This window comes from Rhipicephalus microplus, chromosome X (assembly GCF_043290135.1).
Source record: "Rhipicephalus microplus isolate Deutch F79 chromosome X, USDA_Rmic, whole genome shotgun sequence".
NCBI classification, from domain to species: domain Eukaryota; kingdom Metazoa; phylum Arthropoda; class Arachnida; order Ixodida; family Ixodidae; genus Rhipicephalus; species Rhipicephalus microplus.
In genome coordinates this window covers 51,281,450-51,301,673 of record NC_134710.1, presented here as the reverse complement: position 1 = coordinate 51,301,673, position 20,224 = coordinate 51,281,450, and the positions used below count along the sequence as shown (strand labels likewise).

Sequence of the window (20,224 nt, the reverse complement as noted above, 5' to 3'; positions counted from 1 at the left end):
GATCAGGGGTCAATCCTGATTAAGTTCGATCCTGATCTGGTGCTGCTTCACAGACACTTTTAGTCATGATCAGGCCCGACTGGGATCATGATGATTAAGATGATAGTGCTTGTAGATACCGACTTCACTGCCGTGCGCGCCAAACTCGATCTAAATTAGGCTGCACCGTCTAGTAGCGACTAACTTGTTGATTGTGATCAGGGAGACCAATTCAGACGGCTTTTGACAGCAATCAAAAGTCCCTGTGTGACAATGGTATTACTGACGGACAAGAAGAGAATGGGAGCAGCTTAAAGATGAGTTCAACAGCAACTGTGACGTGCCGAGCAGCCGTGGTGTGCATGAAAGAGCTGGAAAAAAATATATTATCCACAGTGAAACACGTTCCCTTCCATGCCGTACCGGCAATATTTTTTGCACTCCTTTAATAATGCAGGGCAGTGCGGCCTAGGGTATGCCCACCAAGTCACCCCTCAAAATTTGAGAAGTGCCGGAGGCGCAGATACGGGGCACCACCAGCGGCTGAAGCAGTGGTAACATGGAATAATTGCTGTAGTAAGTGCTTGTTTCAAGCGACAGCTTGAGGACATGGTGGAAAACTGCTCACTTAGAAAAAAAAACGGAATCATATGCTCAGTAACACACCACAGAATTTAGATAGTTTTTGAGCACTAGTCGCATTAACTTCATCACGTCACTGTTTCTTCAAAGTGGGATGAACCCAATTGTCTTTGTAAAATTGCTTGCATAATCAGCCATATAGTACCATGTAAGTGCCACATCAAAGTACCTTCTGGACTACCTCATGATACACAGTTTTTTCACGGCGATGAGGTTAAACTGGCCATGACACATCAGACAATTCGTAGTTTTCAGCAAAAACTAAATGTAGAGAATATATTATGCCTATAGAGATATGAAAAATAGGCTGTAAAAAAATATTTCACTGTAAAATAGGCCCCAGAAGTCACCTGCGTTAAACTCCGCCCCATGCCGGCCACTACCATTTTGCCATGTCACGGCTCGCGAGTGCTGGAGTTACCCAACTCTCAGGCTACTCGCATGTTTGTAAAAATATTCAAATTTAAATTAAGCGCTCCAAGAAACACACTAAAATTTCGCCATCTTATTTGTGAATGCTCAAGGATTAAGTTACATAACCAAATTATGATACAAAATTGGGTGTCACGGCCCCTTTAAGGAAAGGGTGTATGAAGCATAAGGTTTATTCATGAAATGTGATAAGAGGCTCCATCTCCAGATAAGGAAAGCAACAAAGCATAAAGTTGGTTTGTGAATACCAGCCTTAATCTACCTCCTGTCCCCCTTTTAGTGGTGCTGGCTACGTTTGTGCAAGCAACTTGTTTATGCTAGTTGTGCAAACTGGTGGCTGAGGGAGAGCATGATACAGTGCTCATCAGACGTATTGAACACTCTGCATAGTTATTAATATGTCTTGACTTAAGCTCAGTGTGCTGCGTATGGCTGCAGCCAATCGCTCTGATGAAGGCACTACGACGTCCGACGATCATTCGATCCACCGCGTTCCAGAACTAAAACGAAAAGTATTACTTTTTTTTCATTTGACGCTGAAGGTACAGTTCCGTAAAAAGAGAGGAAAATCGCTGCTCTTTCCCATCCTGTTTAAGCCCCTTCAACTGACTACTGATACTCTTTGCTGTAACAAGATTCAATATTTCCTACAATGATCTTGCCAAGCTCTATTAGGACTTGACCACTGAGTGACTTACAGTTTTCTTTCAGGTACATTTCATTAGAACCTTCTCATACAAAAGCTTTTTACTTATTCGCCTTAGTATGATTACACTAATTATGTTTGTCGAACCTTCAGATGACAATAAACGAGTTAGAAAACGGTTTATCAACGTAGGTATTAATATATGCTGCATAAGAGAATGTAAGAAAACCTGTCAACATTTCATAGCACCATTGCACATCCCTCTTTTCCTCATGCTGATGATGATGATGATGATATGTGGGGTTTAACGTCCCAAAACCACTATATGATTATGAGAGACGCCGTAGTGGAGGGCTCCGGAAATTTAGACCACCTGGGGTTCTTTAACGTGCACCCAAATCTGAGCACACAGGCCTACAACATTTCCGCCTCCATCGGAAATGCAGCCGCCGCAGCCGGGATTTGAACCCGCGCCCTGCGGGTCAGCAGCCGAGTGCCTTAGCCACAAGACCACCGCGGCGGGGCTCTTTTCCTCATGCTCCAATTTTCTAATTTTCTTGTCTAAACTTTAGGTACTTACAACACGTTTACACAGCAGCTGCTGAAAAGTTGGATCTGATTGATATGTAGGGTTTAACATTCCAAAACCACAAAATGATTATGAGAGACGTCGTAGTGGAGGGCTCCGGAAATTTCGACCACCTGGGGTTCTTTAACATGCACCCAAATCTGAGCACACGGGCCTACAGCATTTTCGCTTCCATCTAAAATGCAGTCGTCGCAGCTGGGATTCGATCCCACAAACAGCGGGTCAGCAGTCGAGTACCTTAGCCACTAGACCATCGCGGTGGGGCGAAAAGCTAGATCTATTCACACATTTTTTGTCATGTGCTAAGAACCAAACAACGTAACTTAACCGGCAGAGCAGGTTTTGCAAATGAACACGCACAGCACGCAGTATAAAAACATTTCCCTACAATGCAGAAATGGAAGCTAAGGGCTAAACGCTGCAGTCAATGTTCGAAAATGAGCCGGCACGCCGTTATGAGTGTGCCAAAGCTATAGCACAGTTATTGCAAATAAGTTCTAGCCATACTTGCAGGCATAAAATTTTATGGCTAGCAGACGACGACACTAGGAGCAATCTACACTGAGTGTGCTCTAAATGACAACTCTGCCCGATTTCGCAAAGCACTTTGCTTGAATATTCAGTGCAAATTGTTTGATGAACTTCTCCACTAATGTTTGAACAACTTGAGCAGAACAGACAGGCCGGCAGCATAAAGCAGCCTTCACATAGCGACCACATGTGCGCAGAGTAGCAACAAAGTCCCCGCGGGCGCCACTCAAAAGATCTCCGGGCGAGCAGACACACTTTTGGTGATTGGCAGTGCGTAGAGCACTTGCAGGAAACAGGCAACGTGCTCGCATGTACTCATAGCCAGCAACATTCTACCAAAAATGCACTGACATGAAATAAAACATCACGATATTTCAACATGACACAAACATCAACACTCACTGAAAGAGCAAACTCAAGGGTCGCTTGAATGAGTTCTGGGTTTGTAACACCAGCCAGGGCAGCCGAGAGTCGATTCTTCTCCTCCTGAAGGTCAGTGCTTCTGTAGAGCTGCAGAATTTTAGAGTATATATATTTAGAAATTGCTGACATACTAACAATAAATGACAGAGGATGAAGTATTAACAGTGATGCTAAGCTAGGAAAAGTAAACAAAGTACAAAATCCAATGAGTTCACCACAAATGAACAAAGCAGGTCATATAAAAGTACTAAATAAAAATTCTGTGAGCAATCTTTTGCAAATCATACCAAGAGTGCCAATCCATCAGACGTTACTTCCCAAAACTGTATTTCTGGTTGCACAATGTGGTCATGATCGTATGATACTTTCACGTTACAGTTAAACTCGGACATTAAATTATTTGCTATATCAAACAATTGCAAATTCCACGAGACAGTATAGCAGTGAAAAACATGGATATCTAACTTCTGTTCACTTCCACACTAGATATATCGAAGGCTTTGCCCCCGAAAGCATGCTTCACACAGGCGTGTGACACATCCATCGCCACCTAAAATAGTCTCTTCAAAACTGTACAGTTTTCACCAATGCTGTTGAACGGGACCCTGCTTATGAAGAGGCATCGCGAGCAATGAAAAAAAAAAAAAATGAGCAAGACAAGAATACATTGTACAGCAGGAATTTTATTCGTGCCTTCATAATGATGCATTGTGATTGATAGGCTTTAACATCACAATCAAGCAATGCAGCAAAAAATAATAAGACAGTAAAACACACAGCCATTTGTTAATAGAAAAAGTTAAGGCCGCTTCGGACAAGTGGTCTCAAGCCACAAGAAAGTGCTGTACCGGGCGACCTGTCTACTTTCTCTTTTTCTTCCTGCCTTTCCTTATTTCTTTCCGTTTCTAGCTATGGACATCTTTTTATTTCTTCCTTCTCTTTCCCTTTCTTTCTGTGTAGCTTTCTAATTTTTCTACTCTGCGTGAGTTTCTATATCTTTCTCTCTCTATTTCTCTATAGCTTCAGTGCTTTCTTTCTCCCGTTCTGCACCTGTTCTGTCGCCCATCAGAGTTATTGCATACTGTGGCGCACAACCCGTGAGAAATCATCCAGTATGAAGCATGTGTTTCTCAAAGCGTGAATTGATAAACAAGACCTTTTTGACCTTTTTTTCATGATCTCCAGAGGCTGTTCTAGACATCAAAGTTTTTACATATTCCTCAGATAGGCACACTTTGTACTACAAATTACAGATACATCAAACTATCTGGGTACAGAGATTAAAGCGGGCTTCAGTCTTTTGGAGCAGCTCGGGAAGCAGGAACAATGATACTTTGGAGCAGCTTTTGCGCACCAAAATGTGTGTTTTGGAGCAATGCAGTATAGTCTTGGAGCAGATTTCATCACTGTTAACTAACATTTTTTTCTTTCTGGTAAAAAAAAAATTCAAGCGGTTTCTACAGAACATTCAATACAGATGAAGCGACCAGACATACTGAAATTGGTGTGTGCGTGCATAGGCATGCTTTAAAACATTAAGGCTGACAGTGCCGTAACTAAAAGAGAAGAAGACATAAGCAATACCCTGGATACCTCCTAAACCCCAGACAAATTAAAAATGCTAACGTTAAAATGAGGAGACATTAAAAATGCAAATAAAACAACACATCTCACATAAATGGCAACTGAAGACTAGAGATGAACTAATAAGGGTTACCTTCATTTGAAACCCAATAAGACAATAAATTTATGCGCCTGTCATTAAAGCGTCTCAGTCGACATGAGAACTGTTATGAGAATAGAGATATGCAATGTGCTCGCTGCGCCGTTGCTAGGCGATGGCACGGCAAGTTTTTTTTTTTTTTTTTTTTTTTATTGCAATAGCATTCATATGGATACTCTCGACAGGTTTTTGCCACTGCCATCATGTTCCGTGAGACCCCTGTACAGGTGGTTTCATTGTGGTGGAGGAGTGCTAAGCAGTGAAAGCACCTGTCTAAAATTTAGACAGGTGCAAGTAGTGAATTTTAGGTTCGAAACGAACTTGAATAGTGTATATGACATATGAAGAAAAATTGGCATATTTATCATAACCTAAGTGACCACAAAAATATTTTTTTTAATTGAAGTAAGGCCTCCATGCAAACGCCTTTGTTTTTTTATTCAAAGGAAGTCGAAACAATGTTGAGTAGTAGCAGAATTCGACTTTCGGTAGGATACAAGTGATAACCTATAAAAGGTGTAACATTATAAAATTTATTATACTTAGAGCACATAATCTGTCATAACAAGTTTTTATGCTTAAGGGGGCAGACTGGTCTTTGGAACCAAAAAGTAACAAAAATTCATTTTTTAAAATTGACATATTTGGTTTCTGAAAGTATTTTTTCTATCCCTCTGCAAATTTTCACACACCAAGAAGTGGTAATTTTTTTGTAATTTCAATTTAACTGTCCAGATTCTTGGTGCTGTTAACATGCAGAACCTGCAAAAAAAAAATGGGGAACCAACTTCGAGGCTTCTTATATTTTGCCAGCACCTGTGTTAGAAGCACTGCTACAAATTTATGAGCACCTTTACGAGGATTGCAAAACATGCGCACCATGATTGTTGCTTTTTGAAGAAGCTGTGTGTTATCAGATTTTTTAATTTTTTCTCAAAAAAAAAAAATTTCGACTGTTCAATTTTGAGGCCTCAATATCTCTGCAGTTAGGGCAGGTACAACAATCATTCTTCTTGCAATGGAAACATGTATGTGTGTAGAATGCAAGTATGGGAGCAGAATTTAGAGCACAAGCTTTTTTAATTAATTACTCATCAAAATTTATTACAATTACAACTGCTTTTGAATGTGGATAGTTCATTTTGCTGTAAAATAATTGAGAAATGCCTAAAAACAAAAAAACTCTTGCATATTTTCAATCTATAGTCTTTAGTCTTTGTCGGCATATCTCAAATATCACTTTTAATTAAGCACTCCTTTTTTTTCTATGGCGGCCTTAAACAATAGGGGGTGAACTTAATCAGGGTTCGTAGAGGTTTCCAGAGCGAAAATTCAAGGGTATTCAAGGGATTTCCAAGACCTGTTGCAAGTTTTTCAAGAACTAAAAGCAGCATGCTAAGTTGAAATTTTTCACTCTAAATGACCAATTTTATTACACTTACAAATATATGGATATCACAATTATATAAAAAAAATAGTGTAGTCTTAAAAACTTCTCGCACCCTCTCCCACACTCTGCATATAGCGAGGTCACGATGCCATGTCGAGAAGTTACGCGCTGATGAACGCGCATGTGTAGTCAGGCCTTAAAAGGGTCGTGCCACAATATTTGTGGCTTGAACGGTCTCTTTGCAAGCTTTAATTATAGCTCCAATAAGCACGATACATGCACCAAGATTAATTCATTCTCGCTTTATAATTTGTCGCCTTTTTGATATGAACAATTTTCAGTTCCTGTTAGTGGGGACCGAGTTGGGCAGGTATGTAGCAGTGTAGCTGATTTAGTCACGTGATTACAAAGCCTTGCACGCGTCATGCTGAGTATTGTTAGCTCTCGCACACATGTGCCACACAAGCACCTGCAAAACAAACTCGTCGCTACCTGCAGCAGCCGCGATGCTTTGCCTGTATGTACGGGATGGAAGTCCGGAGGTCACTCACCTGACCACGGATATGATCTGACGTCACTAGAATTTTCGTTGCCCTTCCGTTAGTGCTACGTCAGTGCTAGATCCGCTCGCGATGGGCTTCGATAAGGAGAATCAGCATTTAGGTATACTTAGAAAGTGACTTAAGATGTACTCTTAAACCCAGAGGGTGCTTGAAATTTGATGGCACCACCCCTTCAAGAGTGTCAGCTTGTGCAGAGTTGACACTCGCAGCACGTTGCTTAACAACCAAGAAGTAACAACTGTGACAGTGGTTAATTTACACTCATCCTGTGTATACACGCATGTTCTTTTCTAGCACCCTTGTTGATTTGTTACGCAGCACGCTTCCTGTGTCGAGCCGTTACAGTCGTTTATCAGCACTTTTCCTGTGCGCTTTCTTTATGCGTGTCCTCTGTGCTTGAGCTGCGTGTTGCATGTACAGGGTTGCATGTCCTTCTTGTGATATCGTAATTTCTTGCTATCACACTCACTGCTTCACCCTTGCCACAAACTAACTTTTTTTTTTCACATGTGCTTTTGCAAAATGAGATCATGTGCACCCCTGCCGCATTACTGCTTCAGAAAGGGGGAGTTCAACAGGTTGACACACCAATGTACCACATTTAGGAGGTCGCGATGTCGATATGAGAGTGCACTGCTCAAGAAATTCAAGGATTTACAAGGATGGCGAAAAATTCCAGGACTTTCAAGGGCCTTGAACATGCATTTTTCAAATTCAAGGGCTTTCAAGGATTACAAGGACCTGTAAGAACCCTGTTATCTCAGGAACAAGATGAGTTATAGAAAAACTAATTAAATATTTGAAATTAGCAGAAAAAACTACATAATCCTGTGCAGCTTGATCAATATCTCTGAAGAATGATTGATTGATACGTGGGGTTTAACGTCCCGAAACCACCATATGATTATGAGAGACGCCGTAGTGGAGGGCTTCGGAAATTTCGAACACCTGGGGATCTTTAACGTGCACCCAAATCTGAGCACACGGGCCTACAACATTTCCGCCTCCATCGGAAATGCAGCCGCCGCAGCCGGGATTTGAACCCGCGACCAGCGGGTCAGCAGCCCAGTACCTTAGCCACTAGACCACCGCGGCGGGGCAAAAGATCTCTGAAGAAAGAAACAAAAAATGTCTAAGACCAGTCTGGCCCCTTAATAAAGTGATAAATTGATTTGAGGGTAATCATTTATAGGAGCCCTGCAACACTTTTTTAAGTAGCTAAGGAGCCAGTAAAGAAGCTTGTCACCTCGCAAAATTTCTAGAATAATTCTAGTACGAGCCGAGTTGCAAAAATTAGTCACACGCTGCAACTGCATTCTTTCTTCTCGTCCCAACAAAATAGCTGAAAGCTAAGCAAAATACGTGACTTGCACCTCGCGACCTTGAGCACCCCCTTTTTTTTTTCTTAGAATACGCAGCTTTTATACAAGTCCCGGCTTCCCGCTGCGGCCCGAGTGACGATTGAGCTCGCCATGTTCAAATCAGCCAATGGCTGATGCAATGACTGTGACGAGTGATTTTTCAAGCTGTGGTATCATTTGCCGAGAGAAGAGAGCAATCTTTAAGAATTTATAGTGAATTGCAGGACCTGTGCAGCGCTATAATATTCGGCTCGCGTGTTCTCGCAAGCCTCGACTGTCGATCGGGAGCGTTTTCTGACCGTGGTGAAAAAGTGTTGCAGGGCCCCTTTAAATTCGAAGGGGAGCTTTGTGGCAAAGTGAATTTCTCCTGGATGAGTGCCTTCACGGCTTAACATTCCGACACTGCAGTGAAACTACCTTCACAAGTCGTTACATGCGGGTTAGAATACTATGCTTGTGCAAATATTCGAATGCTACGAATATTTGAACGAATAGTAGAGTATTCAAATTCGCTTCGATTCAAATTCAAATTATCGAATATTTCGAAGTATTCGACATGAACGAATAAGTGTATACTAAATCACATGTAACTGCTTGTAAAGGTGGTTTGACAGCAGTATAGCGGTGCTAAACCACAAAAACACCTATCAAAAAAAAAAAAAAAAAACTTGCTCTGCGCAAAGCCCCACTTCAAATTTAAAGGGGCCCTGCAACAGCATGGTCAGCAAACGCTGCCGATCGGTAGTCGAGGCTACCGAGAACACGCGAGCTAAATAAAATAGCGCAGCACGTGACTTGGAATTAATATTAAATTCTTAAAGTCAGATAAAATTGCTCTCTTCTCTCGGCAAATAACGCCACAATGCTAAAAATCCATCGTCACTAGCCATTGTACCAGCCATTGGTTGATTTCAGCATGGGGTTCTTGGGCGTTACTGAGGCCACTGCGGGTGGCTGCGACATGTCCACGTGTTCATGCGCGACCGCATTGAAAAGCCACATATTCAAAGAAGAAAGAGAAAGAGTGCTCGAGGTCACGACACACACGAGACATATTTTCTCTACCTATGCCTTTTCTCCCGGATTTGCTTCAAGCTCTTTTGTCGGGACGAGAAGAGAGAATGCATTTGCAGCATGTGGCAAATCTTTGCGACTCTGCTCATACTGGACAGATTCCAAAAATTTTTGCTTTGGTTAATTCATAAGGCAATAAGCTTCTTTAGCGAATCCATTCCATGGCAACTTGAAAAACTGTTGCAGGGTCCCTTAAATGAACATTGTATCCTCAAATTGATAGATCATTTTTTAAGCTTAAAAGCTTGTTTTGCCAGCTTACATAATCTAACTGTAATGAATAATGTTACGTATTTTAAAGGTTATCACTTGCATCCTACCGAAAGTAGGATCCTGTTACTTCTCAAAGTTGTTTCGACTTCCTTTGGCTGGAAAAAAAATAAAGAAAGCTCTTGCATAGAGGCCACGTTAAAAAAATATTGTGCAGGTTTGTTAGGTCATAATGAATATGCCCATTTTTATTTATACATCATATATTCTATTTGAATTCGATTCGAAATCATTCAACCAAAATCACTATTCGCTTCGAATTCGCTTCCAACCTAAAATTCACTATTTCCACAAGCCTATAATATACATCTACTTGTTCATTGTAAATACTTCCAACTTTTCAATTATTTAAATTCGAGTCTAAGCGAATTCGAATATTCTACTATTCACTCGAATATTCGAAGCTCTCCAATATTCGCACAAGCCTAGTCTAAATGTATTAGTTCACATGTTATCACACGCAAAGGTGGTTTCACAGCACTAACAGAGTGCTAAACCGGGAAAACACCTACCGAAAGAAAACCCACTGCTGTGAAGCCTCACTTCAAGCAGGGGTGCTACAGCCAAAATAGAAATTGGAGCAATTTGTAGAGCAGGAAAACTTTGCTTTCGGAGCAGATATACCCAAATTTGGAGCAGATTACGGGAAGACATACATACCTCCATTTTGGAGCACAAAATTTCAAATTTGAAAAAGTTTAACAAAAAAATTCCCTTTTTGCCATAAGATGACCTAAATAGCCATTAAACAGCCGGGAACACTAGCACAAACATAATAACACACAGCTTTCACACTTACTAACAAGACGAAAACAAGTGATCTTGCATATGGCAAGAAGCTCATAAAACTTGATTAATAGAGACATGACAACTTCACTAGTCCAATCACTCAACTTGACTAGTTCAGACACCATTCAACTTGACTAGTCTAGACACATCAATTATTTCTTTTTTTAGAAATCTCTTCGAGCTCACTGAGCTTTTTAAGCGCTATCTCCAGGCTGGCATTCCCCTTTGCCAACAGTACATGGCCACTTGACACTTTATTCATGTCTTTTTTCTTGGCGCCTGCGTTGATTATTTATTCTGCACTCATGCGCAATGCCTTGCTGGCTGCCACTTGATCCTCTAAAGCAGCTTTTGCTGCTTTGTGAGTGGGCTGCTCTACGACAGGATCTTCCGTTGCCTTGCGCTTGCTCGAGCTTGCCTCGAGGCTCAATCTTTGCACGTACTTAGCTCGAGCTTACCTCACACTCTTCAGCAGGTCAGGGTTGAGTGGCACCTTAGTTGCATCCCCGTCATAATGCTGAAGGAAGCTCTTCACTTGGCGCACGCCATTTATGCTGGCAATGCTCAGCGAGCTTCTTCAATCTAACAGGTTCTTGTTTTCGCTGAACCCTGTTTCAGCATCAACATTGCCATGTGGTAATAAAAGCAGTGCTTTGATAATCTTAGACAGCAACGGATACTTCAGTTCTCATGTGGTAGTCTTCAGGCAAAGCACCTTGGTCCAGTATACATCCACCCTTCCTTCCTTCCAAGTGCAGGGTGCCTCTGTCCCCATCACACTTAAGCATGTTCCATTCATCGATCAACAACGACACTTGATCCCCACAAATGACCTAAGGCTGCAGCTGCCCGGCAACGTACCACCAGGACCGCACCTCCTGTTCAGCATTCTCACACCTTAAGGCAAAGAACTTTGCATGCATGATTACTTTGTTTGTGAGAGGAAGCTTCTGGAGAAGTGCTTTTGCACAAGTGATGTAGAATGTACGAGCCCCAAGGTGGAAAGTTTTTTTTTCTCTGCGGGGTCCCATCCTTCCATAGCCCATCCTAACTTCCGGGCTCACCTTCCAGAACGCTCCATTACCCATGTTCAGTTTTGTCAACTCTTCTGCAGTCTTGGTGCAATACACTTCACTTAAGACACGGCTCAAAACTCGTCGCACCAGTGCCAGGATCTCATCATGAAGGACATGTAGAAGTGGCTCTTGCCTTTGAAACAAGCGCTGAAACCCAGCAAAAAGTTCTGCTGCGTTTCTTAGAAGCAACATTTTAGCATACAGAGTCTTGTTGGCAAAAGCTGCACCGAGCCTGTTGTGCCGAGTCTGGGCATCTGGTTGGCGCACAGCGTGGCTCTTCTCCGCAAAAAAAGACTGCAAAGCAGTGAAATGTTCTAGCACACGGCCTAGCGAATCCTGTAGTGTCAGCCAGCGGTTGGACACGTGCCGGAGAAAAACACGAGAAATTAAACCCAAGAGTTCTTGCTGTTCTTTTAAGCTCTCAGAATGCACAAAGGAATGCTTAACATAGTAGTACACATCTCTGACAAGTTGTTCAACATTAGAGCAAAAGGCATCTAGGCCCTTTGAAAATGCATTGTGCACTTTGTGCAGAGCGCACTGTCCAATGTCGACCAGATTTGGGTTAATTCTTTGTTTCAACTGGGACTTTACACTCTTCATGACATTAGGGCCATCACTGAAGAAGCAGAGTAAGCCTTGCCCCGAAGAGGATTTGCAGAGTATTTGCAGACCAGGTCGCTAATGCAGCGTCACCTCCGGGAGCTCCATGGTCTAGTTTCCCGAGGTTGAGGGCCCAGGTCGTGCAGGGGACCTGGATCAAGAAATCATCGGCGAGAGAGATTAGCAGCCTTGGGGTGATGATGACCAGCTGAACCTTCGGCCCTGAACGTTAGTAGCAGCAGACTGGGGATCGTATGGAGTAGAAAACCGGCGAGAGTTGCCTTCAAAGCGATGCAATATCTCAGTGTTCCAGGATGAATTGGACGTCCAACGATTGCGACAGTAGCGCGCAATGTGTCCGGCGCGAGAGCAGTGAAAGCAGATCAGTCGATCATCTGACATCCTCCATTCAGCAGGGTTCCGGTAGCGGGAAGGGTAGCGGGAAGGGTACACCAGGATCTGGTTAACAGAAGCCGAACTCTCGGTAGTGTGAACAGAGCAAACAGGTGTGATGCCGAGATTTGCTATTTCTTGGCGAACGATGGCTTGGATGAGGGAGATGATGGATGCGTTATCTTGAGGGCCGTTGGAAGCGATGGCTGTAGGAGCCATTGCTTCGAGTTCGCGACAAACGATTCGGGTGTCATTTTCGGATGATTTAGCTTGCGTGAACTTGGGGCAGTCTTCGCAGGTCGAAGTGGCGGCAGTATTAGGCCGACGTGCAAACTGACAGGTTATGCGATGGTTTTTGGCGTGCTCGAAGCGCTGACATTCCCTTCACAACCGCGTCGACGGTGGTGCAACCTTTAACAATCAACAAATTAAAGGCGTCATTGGCAATTCCTTTTAATATGTGGGCGATTTTGTCAGTTTTACTCATGTTCTCGTCCACCTTTCGACAGAGGCCCAATACCTCCTGTATATAAGACACATATGACTCTGTCGATGTCTGCACGCGACATTCCAGGTCTTTCCTCGCGGCCGGCTCTCGCCCAAATGGCCTGCTGAATAACTCGACAAGCTTCAGTTTGCAAATGTCCCAGCTGGTCAACTCCGACTCCTACCAGGTGAGTGCGGTATCCCGCAAGTAAAATACACCGTTGGCCAGCATCAACTTGGGGTCCCACCTATAATATTCGCTCACATGCTTGTACAATGCGACCCAATCTTCGACATTCACCTTAGCCTTGCCTGTGCTCGAGAAGGTTCCGGGGTCTCGTGGAGGCAGGAGAATCAGAAGAGGCAGCTGCTGCTGCTCTTGTGGGTTGGCCTGTTGAGCGATTGCAGGAAAATGAAAGCCGCAACCACTCCAAAGTTCTGTGTTTGTTTGCCGGGAGAGCCAGGTAAGCGTACCCCGCATCTCCACCAATAATCTTACAAGGAAACGTATATTTGCGGATACTTACGATGTTTACAAGCGACGACAATGGCTGGCACACTGGTGGGCTGGGACCAGTCTATCCACTTCGCAGTCTTTTTTTTCCAGGCAAAGACCCTCTACCGCTTTGTGCCCCAATCCCACTACTGCCTTGTGGCAATATTAACACTGAATGGAAAAAAAACTTTATTTCAGTCCTGCAGGACGCGCATAGCGGGCGTCTCCTACGTAGGGACCGACAGGGAGCCTGGCGGCCGCTTCGTGGGCCTGCTGGACGGCCCATTGCTGGTCGGCGAGAAGTGAGCTCTTGAGGGACCTCTCCCACTTGCTTGAGGTACAGTCGGGAGGAGTTGTTCTACACTCCCAGAGCATGTGTGCGAGTGTCGCTGTGTGTCCACATGATGGGCATGTGTCGCTGGGGTATGCATCGGGATAATAAACGTGAAGCGTGGCAAGGTTTGGGTGCGTGTGTGTCTGTAATAGGCGTAGGGTTAATGCCTGCGGTCGCTTAAGTTTCGGATGTGGGGGTGGAAAAATGCGGCGTTCCAGGTAAAAGTGCTTTGTAATTTCATTGTACGTAATTGGTGCATCCCGATTGGTATCTAACCCAGCAAGATGAGGTTGCCCTGAGGCAGTGCGGTCGGTAAGTGTGCGCACTGCATCATGGGCGATCTCGTTGAGGTTGGATAGGGCACCCGGCACCTGGCCGAGAAGGGCGAAGAACCAGATGACAGTGTGGTGCTTCAGGGCACTCGGGTCCGCATTGCGCAGGATACGTAACGCCTGGTCGGAGATGACTCCGCGTTCGAAGGCTTTGATGGCCGGCCTGGAGTCGCTGTAGATGAATTCCCGTTTGCTGTCGAGCATAGCTATAGCTATAGCTACTTGCTTTGCTACTTCGGGGTTTCGGATGAGGATTGTGGCTGAGTTAAGAGTCTGCTGCGCGGATGATACCGCGACCGCGGCGAAGGCTTGGTTGTTGCGATAGGCAGCGGCGTCCACGAACGAGACGTTGTCCGCTTCCATGTCAATGCGCTTGAGAATGGCGGTCGCCCTCGCAAGGCGCCTGCCTCTGTTGTATTCGGGGTGTACATTTCGTGGTATGGGAGCGATCGTGATAAGGTTGCGGATTTCACGGGGAATTAGAGTCAACTCTGGGGGGTCCCTGGCCCTCGAGGAGAAGACTTTGCAGGTGAGCACCTGAGACCGGTGTGGTCGAGGTAAGACTCGGTGGTGTCGATAGCCTCTTGCAGGGCGGACTCAATGAAGCCATCCGACCCTGTGGGACCATATGGTTACATCATCCGCATAGATCGTGTGATTTAGCCCGTCTATTTTTGAAAGTCATTCGGAAAGCCCGATCGTCACGAGGTTGAAGAGCGTGGGTGAGAAGACGGATCCCTGAGGAGTGCCCCGCTGTCCGAGCTCCACTTCTTCCGACACTAGGTCTCCTACGCGGAGGACAGCTCTGCGCCGAGTGAGGAAAGAGCGGATAAAGTAGTAAAATCGATGACCTAGGCCGAGGGCTGCGACCGCTTTCAAGATTGACGAGTGCGTTATTGTATCGAAGGCCTTTTCTAAATCGAGACCGAGTATTGCACGAGTGTCCCGAGTGTTTCCGCCATCTAGAATTTGATACTTTAGGAGTAACATGCCGTCTTGAGTGGATAACCCTGGTCGGAAGCCAATCATGTGGTGCGGAATGCAGTCGTTATCTTCGAGGTATCGACCAACCCTGTTGAAGACGACGTGCTCAGCCACTTTGCCCACGCACGACGCGAGAGATATGGGGCGTAGGTTATCTAGGCTCGGCGCCTTTCCCGGTTTGGGTATGATAACCGTGTGAGCTAGTTTCCAAGCATCGGGTATCTCACCTTTTTTTCATATCTCGTTGATAGTGTCAGTGAGGTAAGTGACGGAGTAATCGTCCAGGTTGCGTAGGAGCTTGTTGGTGATGCCATCGGGGCCAGGGGCTGAGCGGCCATTGAGCTCATGGAGAGCTCGGCGCACATCTTCAATAGAGAAGTCAGCGTCTAAGTTAGTGTTGTCGCTGCCAGAGTAATCAGGGTGAGGGGTCACAGGGCCCGTGGGAAGCGGGAGATATTTTTCCACGAGGTTCTTGACAACATCTTCCGGAGACACTGTCCGTTCAGCCTGATGGTATCTTCACGATCGAATGACGCTGATTTGTGCGAGTGTTGGTTTCATTGAGGAGGTGTTTGAGTAAGTTCCACGTTTTGCCATTTCGAACCTGACTATCAATCGAATTACAGATTTCGTCCTACTGCTGTTTTGAAAGGATGCGGCAGTGATCCATCATGGTCTTGTTCAGCTGAGATATGCGTTTGCGTAACCTCCGATTAAGGCGCTGGCCCTTCCACCGGGCCAATAGAGACTGTTTGACCTCTAGTAGGTGGGCGAGACGACTGTCCATCTTTTCGGTTGGAAGGTCTGTGCTGATAGTTTTGGTTGCCTTGTTTACATCAGCTTTGAGCTGGGCCGTCCACGTCTCGAGGCTCGGTGGGGTATCGGGAGGAGGTCGTTCTGCGCGGGTCTTACGAAGGAGGTCCCAGTCGACCCACGTGTACGACTTGGTCTTCCTGCTTACTGTGGGGAGGTGTACAGCCAATATGAAGTGGTCGCTACCGAGATCTACCGCGAGGTTGGACCAGTGGGCGTCGGAGATATTCTTGACGAAGCATAGATCCGGCGTAGTATCTCTTTGCGTGGACGTACCAGTGCGAGTGGGGAAGGCCTTGTCCGTAATGAGAATAAGGTCCATGTCATTCGCATTTTTCCAAAGCTCGTTACCTTTGGGTGTGTCGTACGTGTAGCCCCAGGCGCTATGCGCAGCATTAAAATCGCCTGCAATCATTAGCGGGTTAGGCCCCGTGAGACGGACAGCTTTCTGGAACAAGTGTGTGAATCTTTGTCTATGGTGGCTGGGACTGCTGTTTATATTGAGCATGTATACGCTTTGTTGTGATATGTTGCCAGGGAGAATTTCGACCATAATGTGCTCAATTTCGGGCACATTGAGACTGTGCGCTGTGCAGGTTATCTTGTTAGCGACCAGGGTGGCGATACCGCGTCCTCCCGAAAAACGTGGCGGTTGGTACTACAGTCTCTTGTAATAGCATGATGTGAGGTTTGGCTTCGTGGCTACGAAGGTATTGCTGCAGGAAAGCTTTCTTGTGGGTGAAGCTCCTGCAGTTCCATTGCCAGATTCGCAACTCATCAAGTGGCCTGGGCATCTTGAAGCATTTAGGAGTTGGCCTGAGCACCTGGCGGGTGCATAAGGGCCGCGTGATGCGGTGGACTGGGCACGGCTGTACGTTGCGACAACGGCTTACCCGCGGCAACGGCAGGGGCGACGACGTGATCAAGATATTGCTCCACTTGGCCCAAACGATTACCGTGTACCGCGAGAGTAGACTGCACGAGAGCCATGCTTTCGCCAAGAAAGCGAAGGCTTTCCTTAATCGCCGATAGCGTGCTCTTAATGTCGTCTAACTCTGCCTTTAAAGCTGGCTGGTTGTGGGCGACCGCGCGTTTCTTGGGTGCGCTCTCGTTGTCGTCGTTACCGGCGCCTACGGGTTGCGGCTGCAACGAAGTGACTGCATTGTCGTCGTTGTCGGTTGTGGGCGTAGCAGCGTGTGCGTTTCTGTCAGTTTTTAGTTCGGCAATTGCGACTGTGAGTTTGCGTATTGTTTCTTTCATCATCGCATTTTCGTGCTTTAAGATCGCTATTTCAGATGTGGTGTGTGTATGATGCTCTGGGAGTGAACCCGACGCTACCTGTGATGCAGTGTTTCCTTTTTCGCCCAAGTGAGAGGTCCCCGCTTATTCTTGTTGGCGTTGTCTGGCGATGGTGGTGCCGATGGGCTAGGCGATAGTTGACGCGAGACCCCGGTGAGACTGGGGTGAGGCCTGGAACCGGCATGAGGCCCGGAACCAGAGTGGGAGCCGGAGCGTGACCCAGGCCGGGAACCTGAATGGGAACCGTGACGTGAACCAGAACGAGACCTGGAGTAGCCTCGCGATATAGATCTGGTTGGGGTCCCACTTCGCGCGCTGCGGGAGTAGGTCCGAGGGTGGCTCCGGGACCTCGAAACACGCATGGTGCAGTTCCTGGGACGACTCCGGGATCGGGACCGGGATTGGCTGCCATCGGATCGACCATCTGTAGAAAGCTTCGAGGACTGGTCGTCGTCAGCGGTTTCGTTGAACTCGTTCATTGCTTCGTAACTGTTGTGTCGCGTCGAGTGTGCTCGCTCCAATCGTCGTCGGCGCACCACGTATGGAATGTGGTAGCGTTCTGACGATTTGACTTTTACCATGAAATACACTAAAAGGATGCCTTCATGATCAAATGCCATGAGCTTGCAGCATTTTTTTTTCAATTACTATTATAGAAGCTTAGTTCAAAAATTTTTTTTGTTCTTTCACAGCGATTTTCAGGTGTTTGTCATGTTGGTAAACTACACATTCAAAAGTTTTAAGCAACATACCTTTAGGAACTCATTGTACAGCTTTCGATCTGCAATCGACGCTGCTGCCTGGTACACCTACAAATAAAAAAAAGGCATTTCAATTTTAAGCAATATCAAATCTTGGGTTCAGAACATGAAACAAGTTCCATAACTGAATTACGATAAGCTGCTTTAGTGACTAGTGCCACAAATAAGGAAAGATTGACACCGAGACAATTTTTTCTTGTAGAGATAGCAATTATATATCGCCACTACAGGTGCAAATGTTGCCATCCCATAATGTTCAGTATAAAGTAAGAATTGCTAACACATGCGAGTGAAACTGTACAAGGACTCCCAATAGTTGTGGCTCAAGCAGAGACGAAACACAATGGCTGCCTTTTGGGTGAAAGGCCCGTAGAGTGAGGTTGCGTGTCTCTGGCAGAGGAAATACATGCATTGACGAGCTCGAGGTGGTTGCTTTGTTCGTCAAGAATGCATTCTGCTATGTTTAAAGCACGGGTCTAAAATACACGACCCCCAGGGACCGTATACTAGTGGCCCGGCCCACAGCTGACTGTCTTCGTTCCATCCCCCCCCTCCCCCCGCCCGCTAGCCCTAATATAATACACAATCTTCCGAACCAGAACAGATAGCTGTTCGCACCAGAAAGGAACTTTGCAGGTAAGGCCCATGGTGTGCTTAAAATTTCAGTAGGCAGAACAAATTTCAGACTTCCAAAATTGTTATTGAAGGCACAACAAATTTTTGCATAAATGGACATGATTTCAAAACAATGATGTTGTCCACGAGAAAAAATTCAAGATGGATCCAAATGACAAACAAAAAAAATTTTTAGTTTCAAACGGGAATCTAACCATGGATTTCTTCAGCGAAAGCAGATGCTCCACAAAAAACATGGCGTGAATGTTATATACTATAAAAAGTGTCAGTAACAATAATGCATGGCAGAAGCACAAAATCACGCAAGGCGTTAAAACGTGGATTGCACAACAAGTGGTTGGTTTCAAGGTCCACCTATTACAGTAGGCACAAAGTCATAATTAGTTATCATTATTAGGAAAAGCAACGAGTGCAAATGCACAGGTGCACATGTTGCCTTATGGAAGCATATCTTGCCAACTTTCAAAAGGAAGCATTGTGTCGTGGTGGGGACTTGGCAACAGTATAACTACAGTAGAAATTCTAGGATTTTTTTAAAGGGCAAATTTACAGGTGTACAGACATTCTTTTCCTAGCGGCACGATTTGTCCACCAGGAAGCGAACCTGGGCGAGCAATTGAGAAGGCAATGTGAACGGAGTATCATTATGCGATCGCGTCCAACAGTTGACGATTGAGCTTAAGCACCCGGCAAATTTTATTTTTTATTTCCCCACATGGTTCAAAGAAAAAATTGGGAGACCCTTGAGCTTCACCTTTAAGAGTTGAACATGATGGCGATATTCTGTTTCTAGTGCGTACTTGAAACATTTAGTATATGAAATCTTCTCAAACTTGCTATGCACCCGCTACGTGACCTTGAGAATGCAGTAGCGATTGTGCCTTACGCAGTTGGTGAGGGGGCTTTTAAACTATGAAGTCATTATTATAATCCCATGTCCTGATGACCGATGGCAACGTATGCTTGTATCACGCATTATAACGGCAATATTTCATCCTGTATTGTGAAGCATGTATACAAGACGCGTGTGTTTGTAAAATATAGAAGTTACTTTCACTGCATTTCGAAGCAGAGGAAGTGATTTTCACTGTATTCATAAGCAGAGGCAGGGCTGTGTGGTGGAACATCTGCTTGCCACAAAAAAAGACCCAGGTTCGATCCCCACTCAGATCCGAACTTTATTACTCATTTTATTTGCATCTTTTTCAATTTTTTTTTTGTCCACGCATAGAATACGATTTTGCACTCACAACTAACGATGCCAACGTTGACACAGACGCCAGAATTCCTGCAAAACGAGCTCTCTAACTCTATCACGTTAATAAGGTTTCTCTTTTTATTCTGTAGTATGGAGAGTCAAGAGCCCACTGTCCAATGAACGAATTTCCCTGTCTCTGTTTTCGGCATTACTGAGAACGACAACACACGGGCAGATTACCAGACCGCTGAAATACGAAAACAAAGGGCTTCCTCTCATTGACTGGGTCTAATCGCGTTGGGCCAATTTTTTCCCAGTAGGTGAGCACCTTAAGTTCGTTCCTTACTCAACATACAAAACAAGATCTGCATGAACATCACATTTTAACACAATCGCATTAA

The 20,224-nt window shown here is 45.1% G+C and overlaps 1 protein-coding gene across 1 annotated transcript in view; it reads right to left on the bottom strand.

The window, feature by feature from the left end:
* Positions 1 to 20,224, bottom strand: part of Psa (puromycin-sensitive aminopeptidase) — an 87,278-nt gene that overhangs the window by 17,729 nt on the left and 49,325 nt on the right. Inside the window, exons 17-18 of the mRNA XM_037427139.2 lie at positions 17,981 to 18,037; positions 3,222 to 3,329 (exon numbers count right to left, since the gene is read on the bottom strand). Coding sequence (XP_037283036.1) covers positions 3,222 to 3,329; positions 17,981 to 18,037 — 165 coding nt within the window. The remainder of the gene's footprint in view (positions 1 to 3,221; positions 3,330 to 17,980; positions 18,038 to 20,224) is intronic.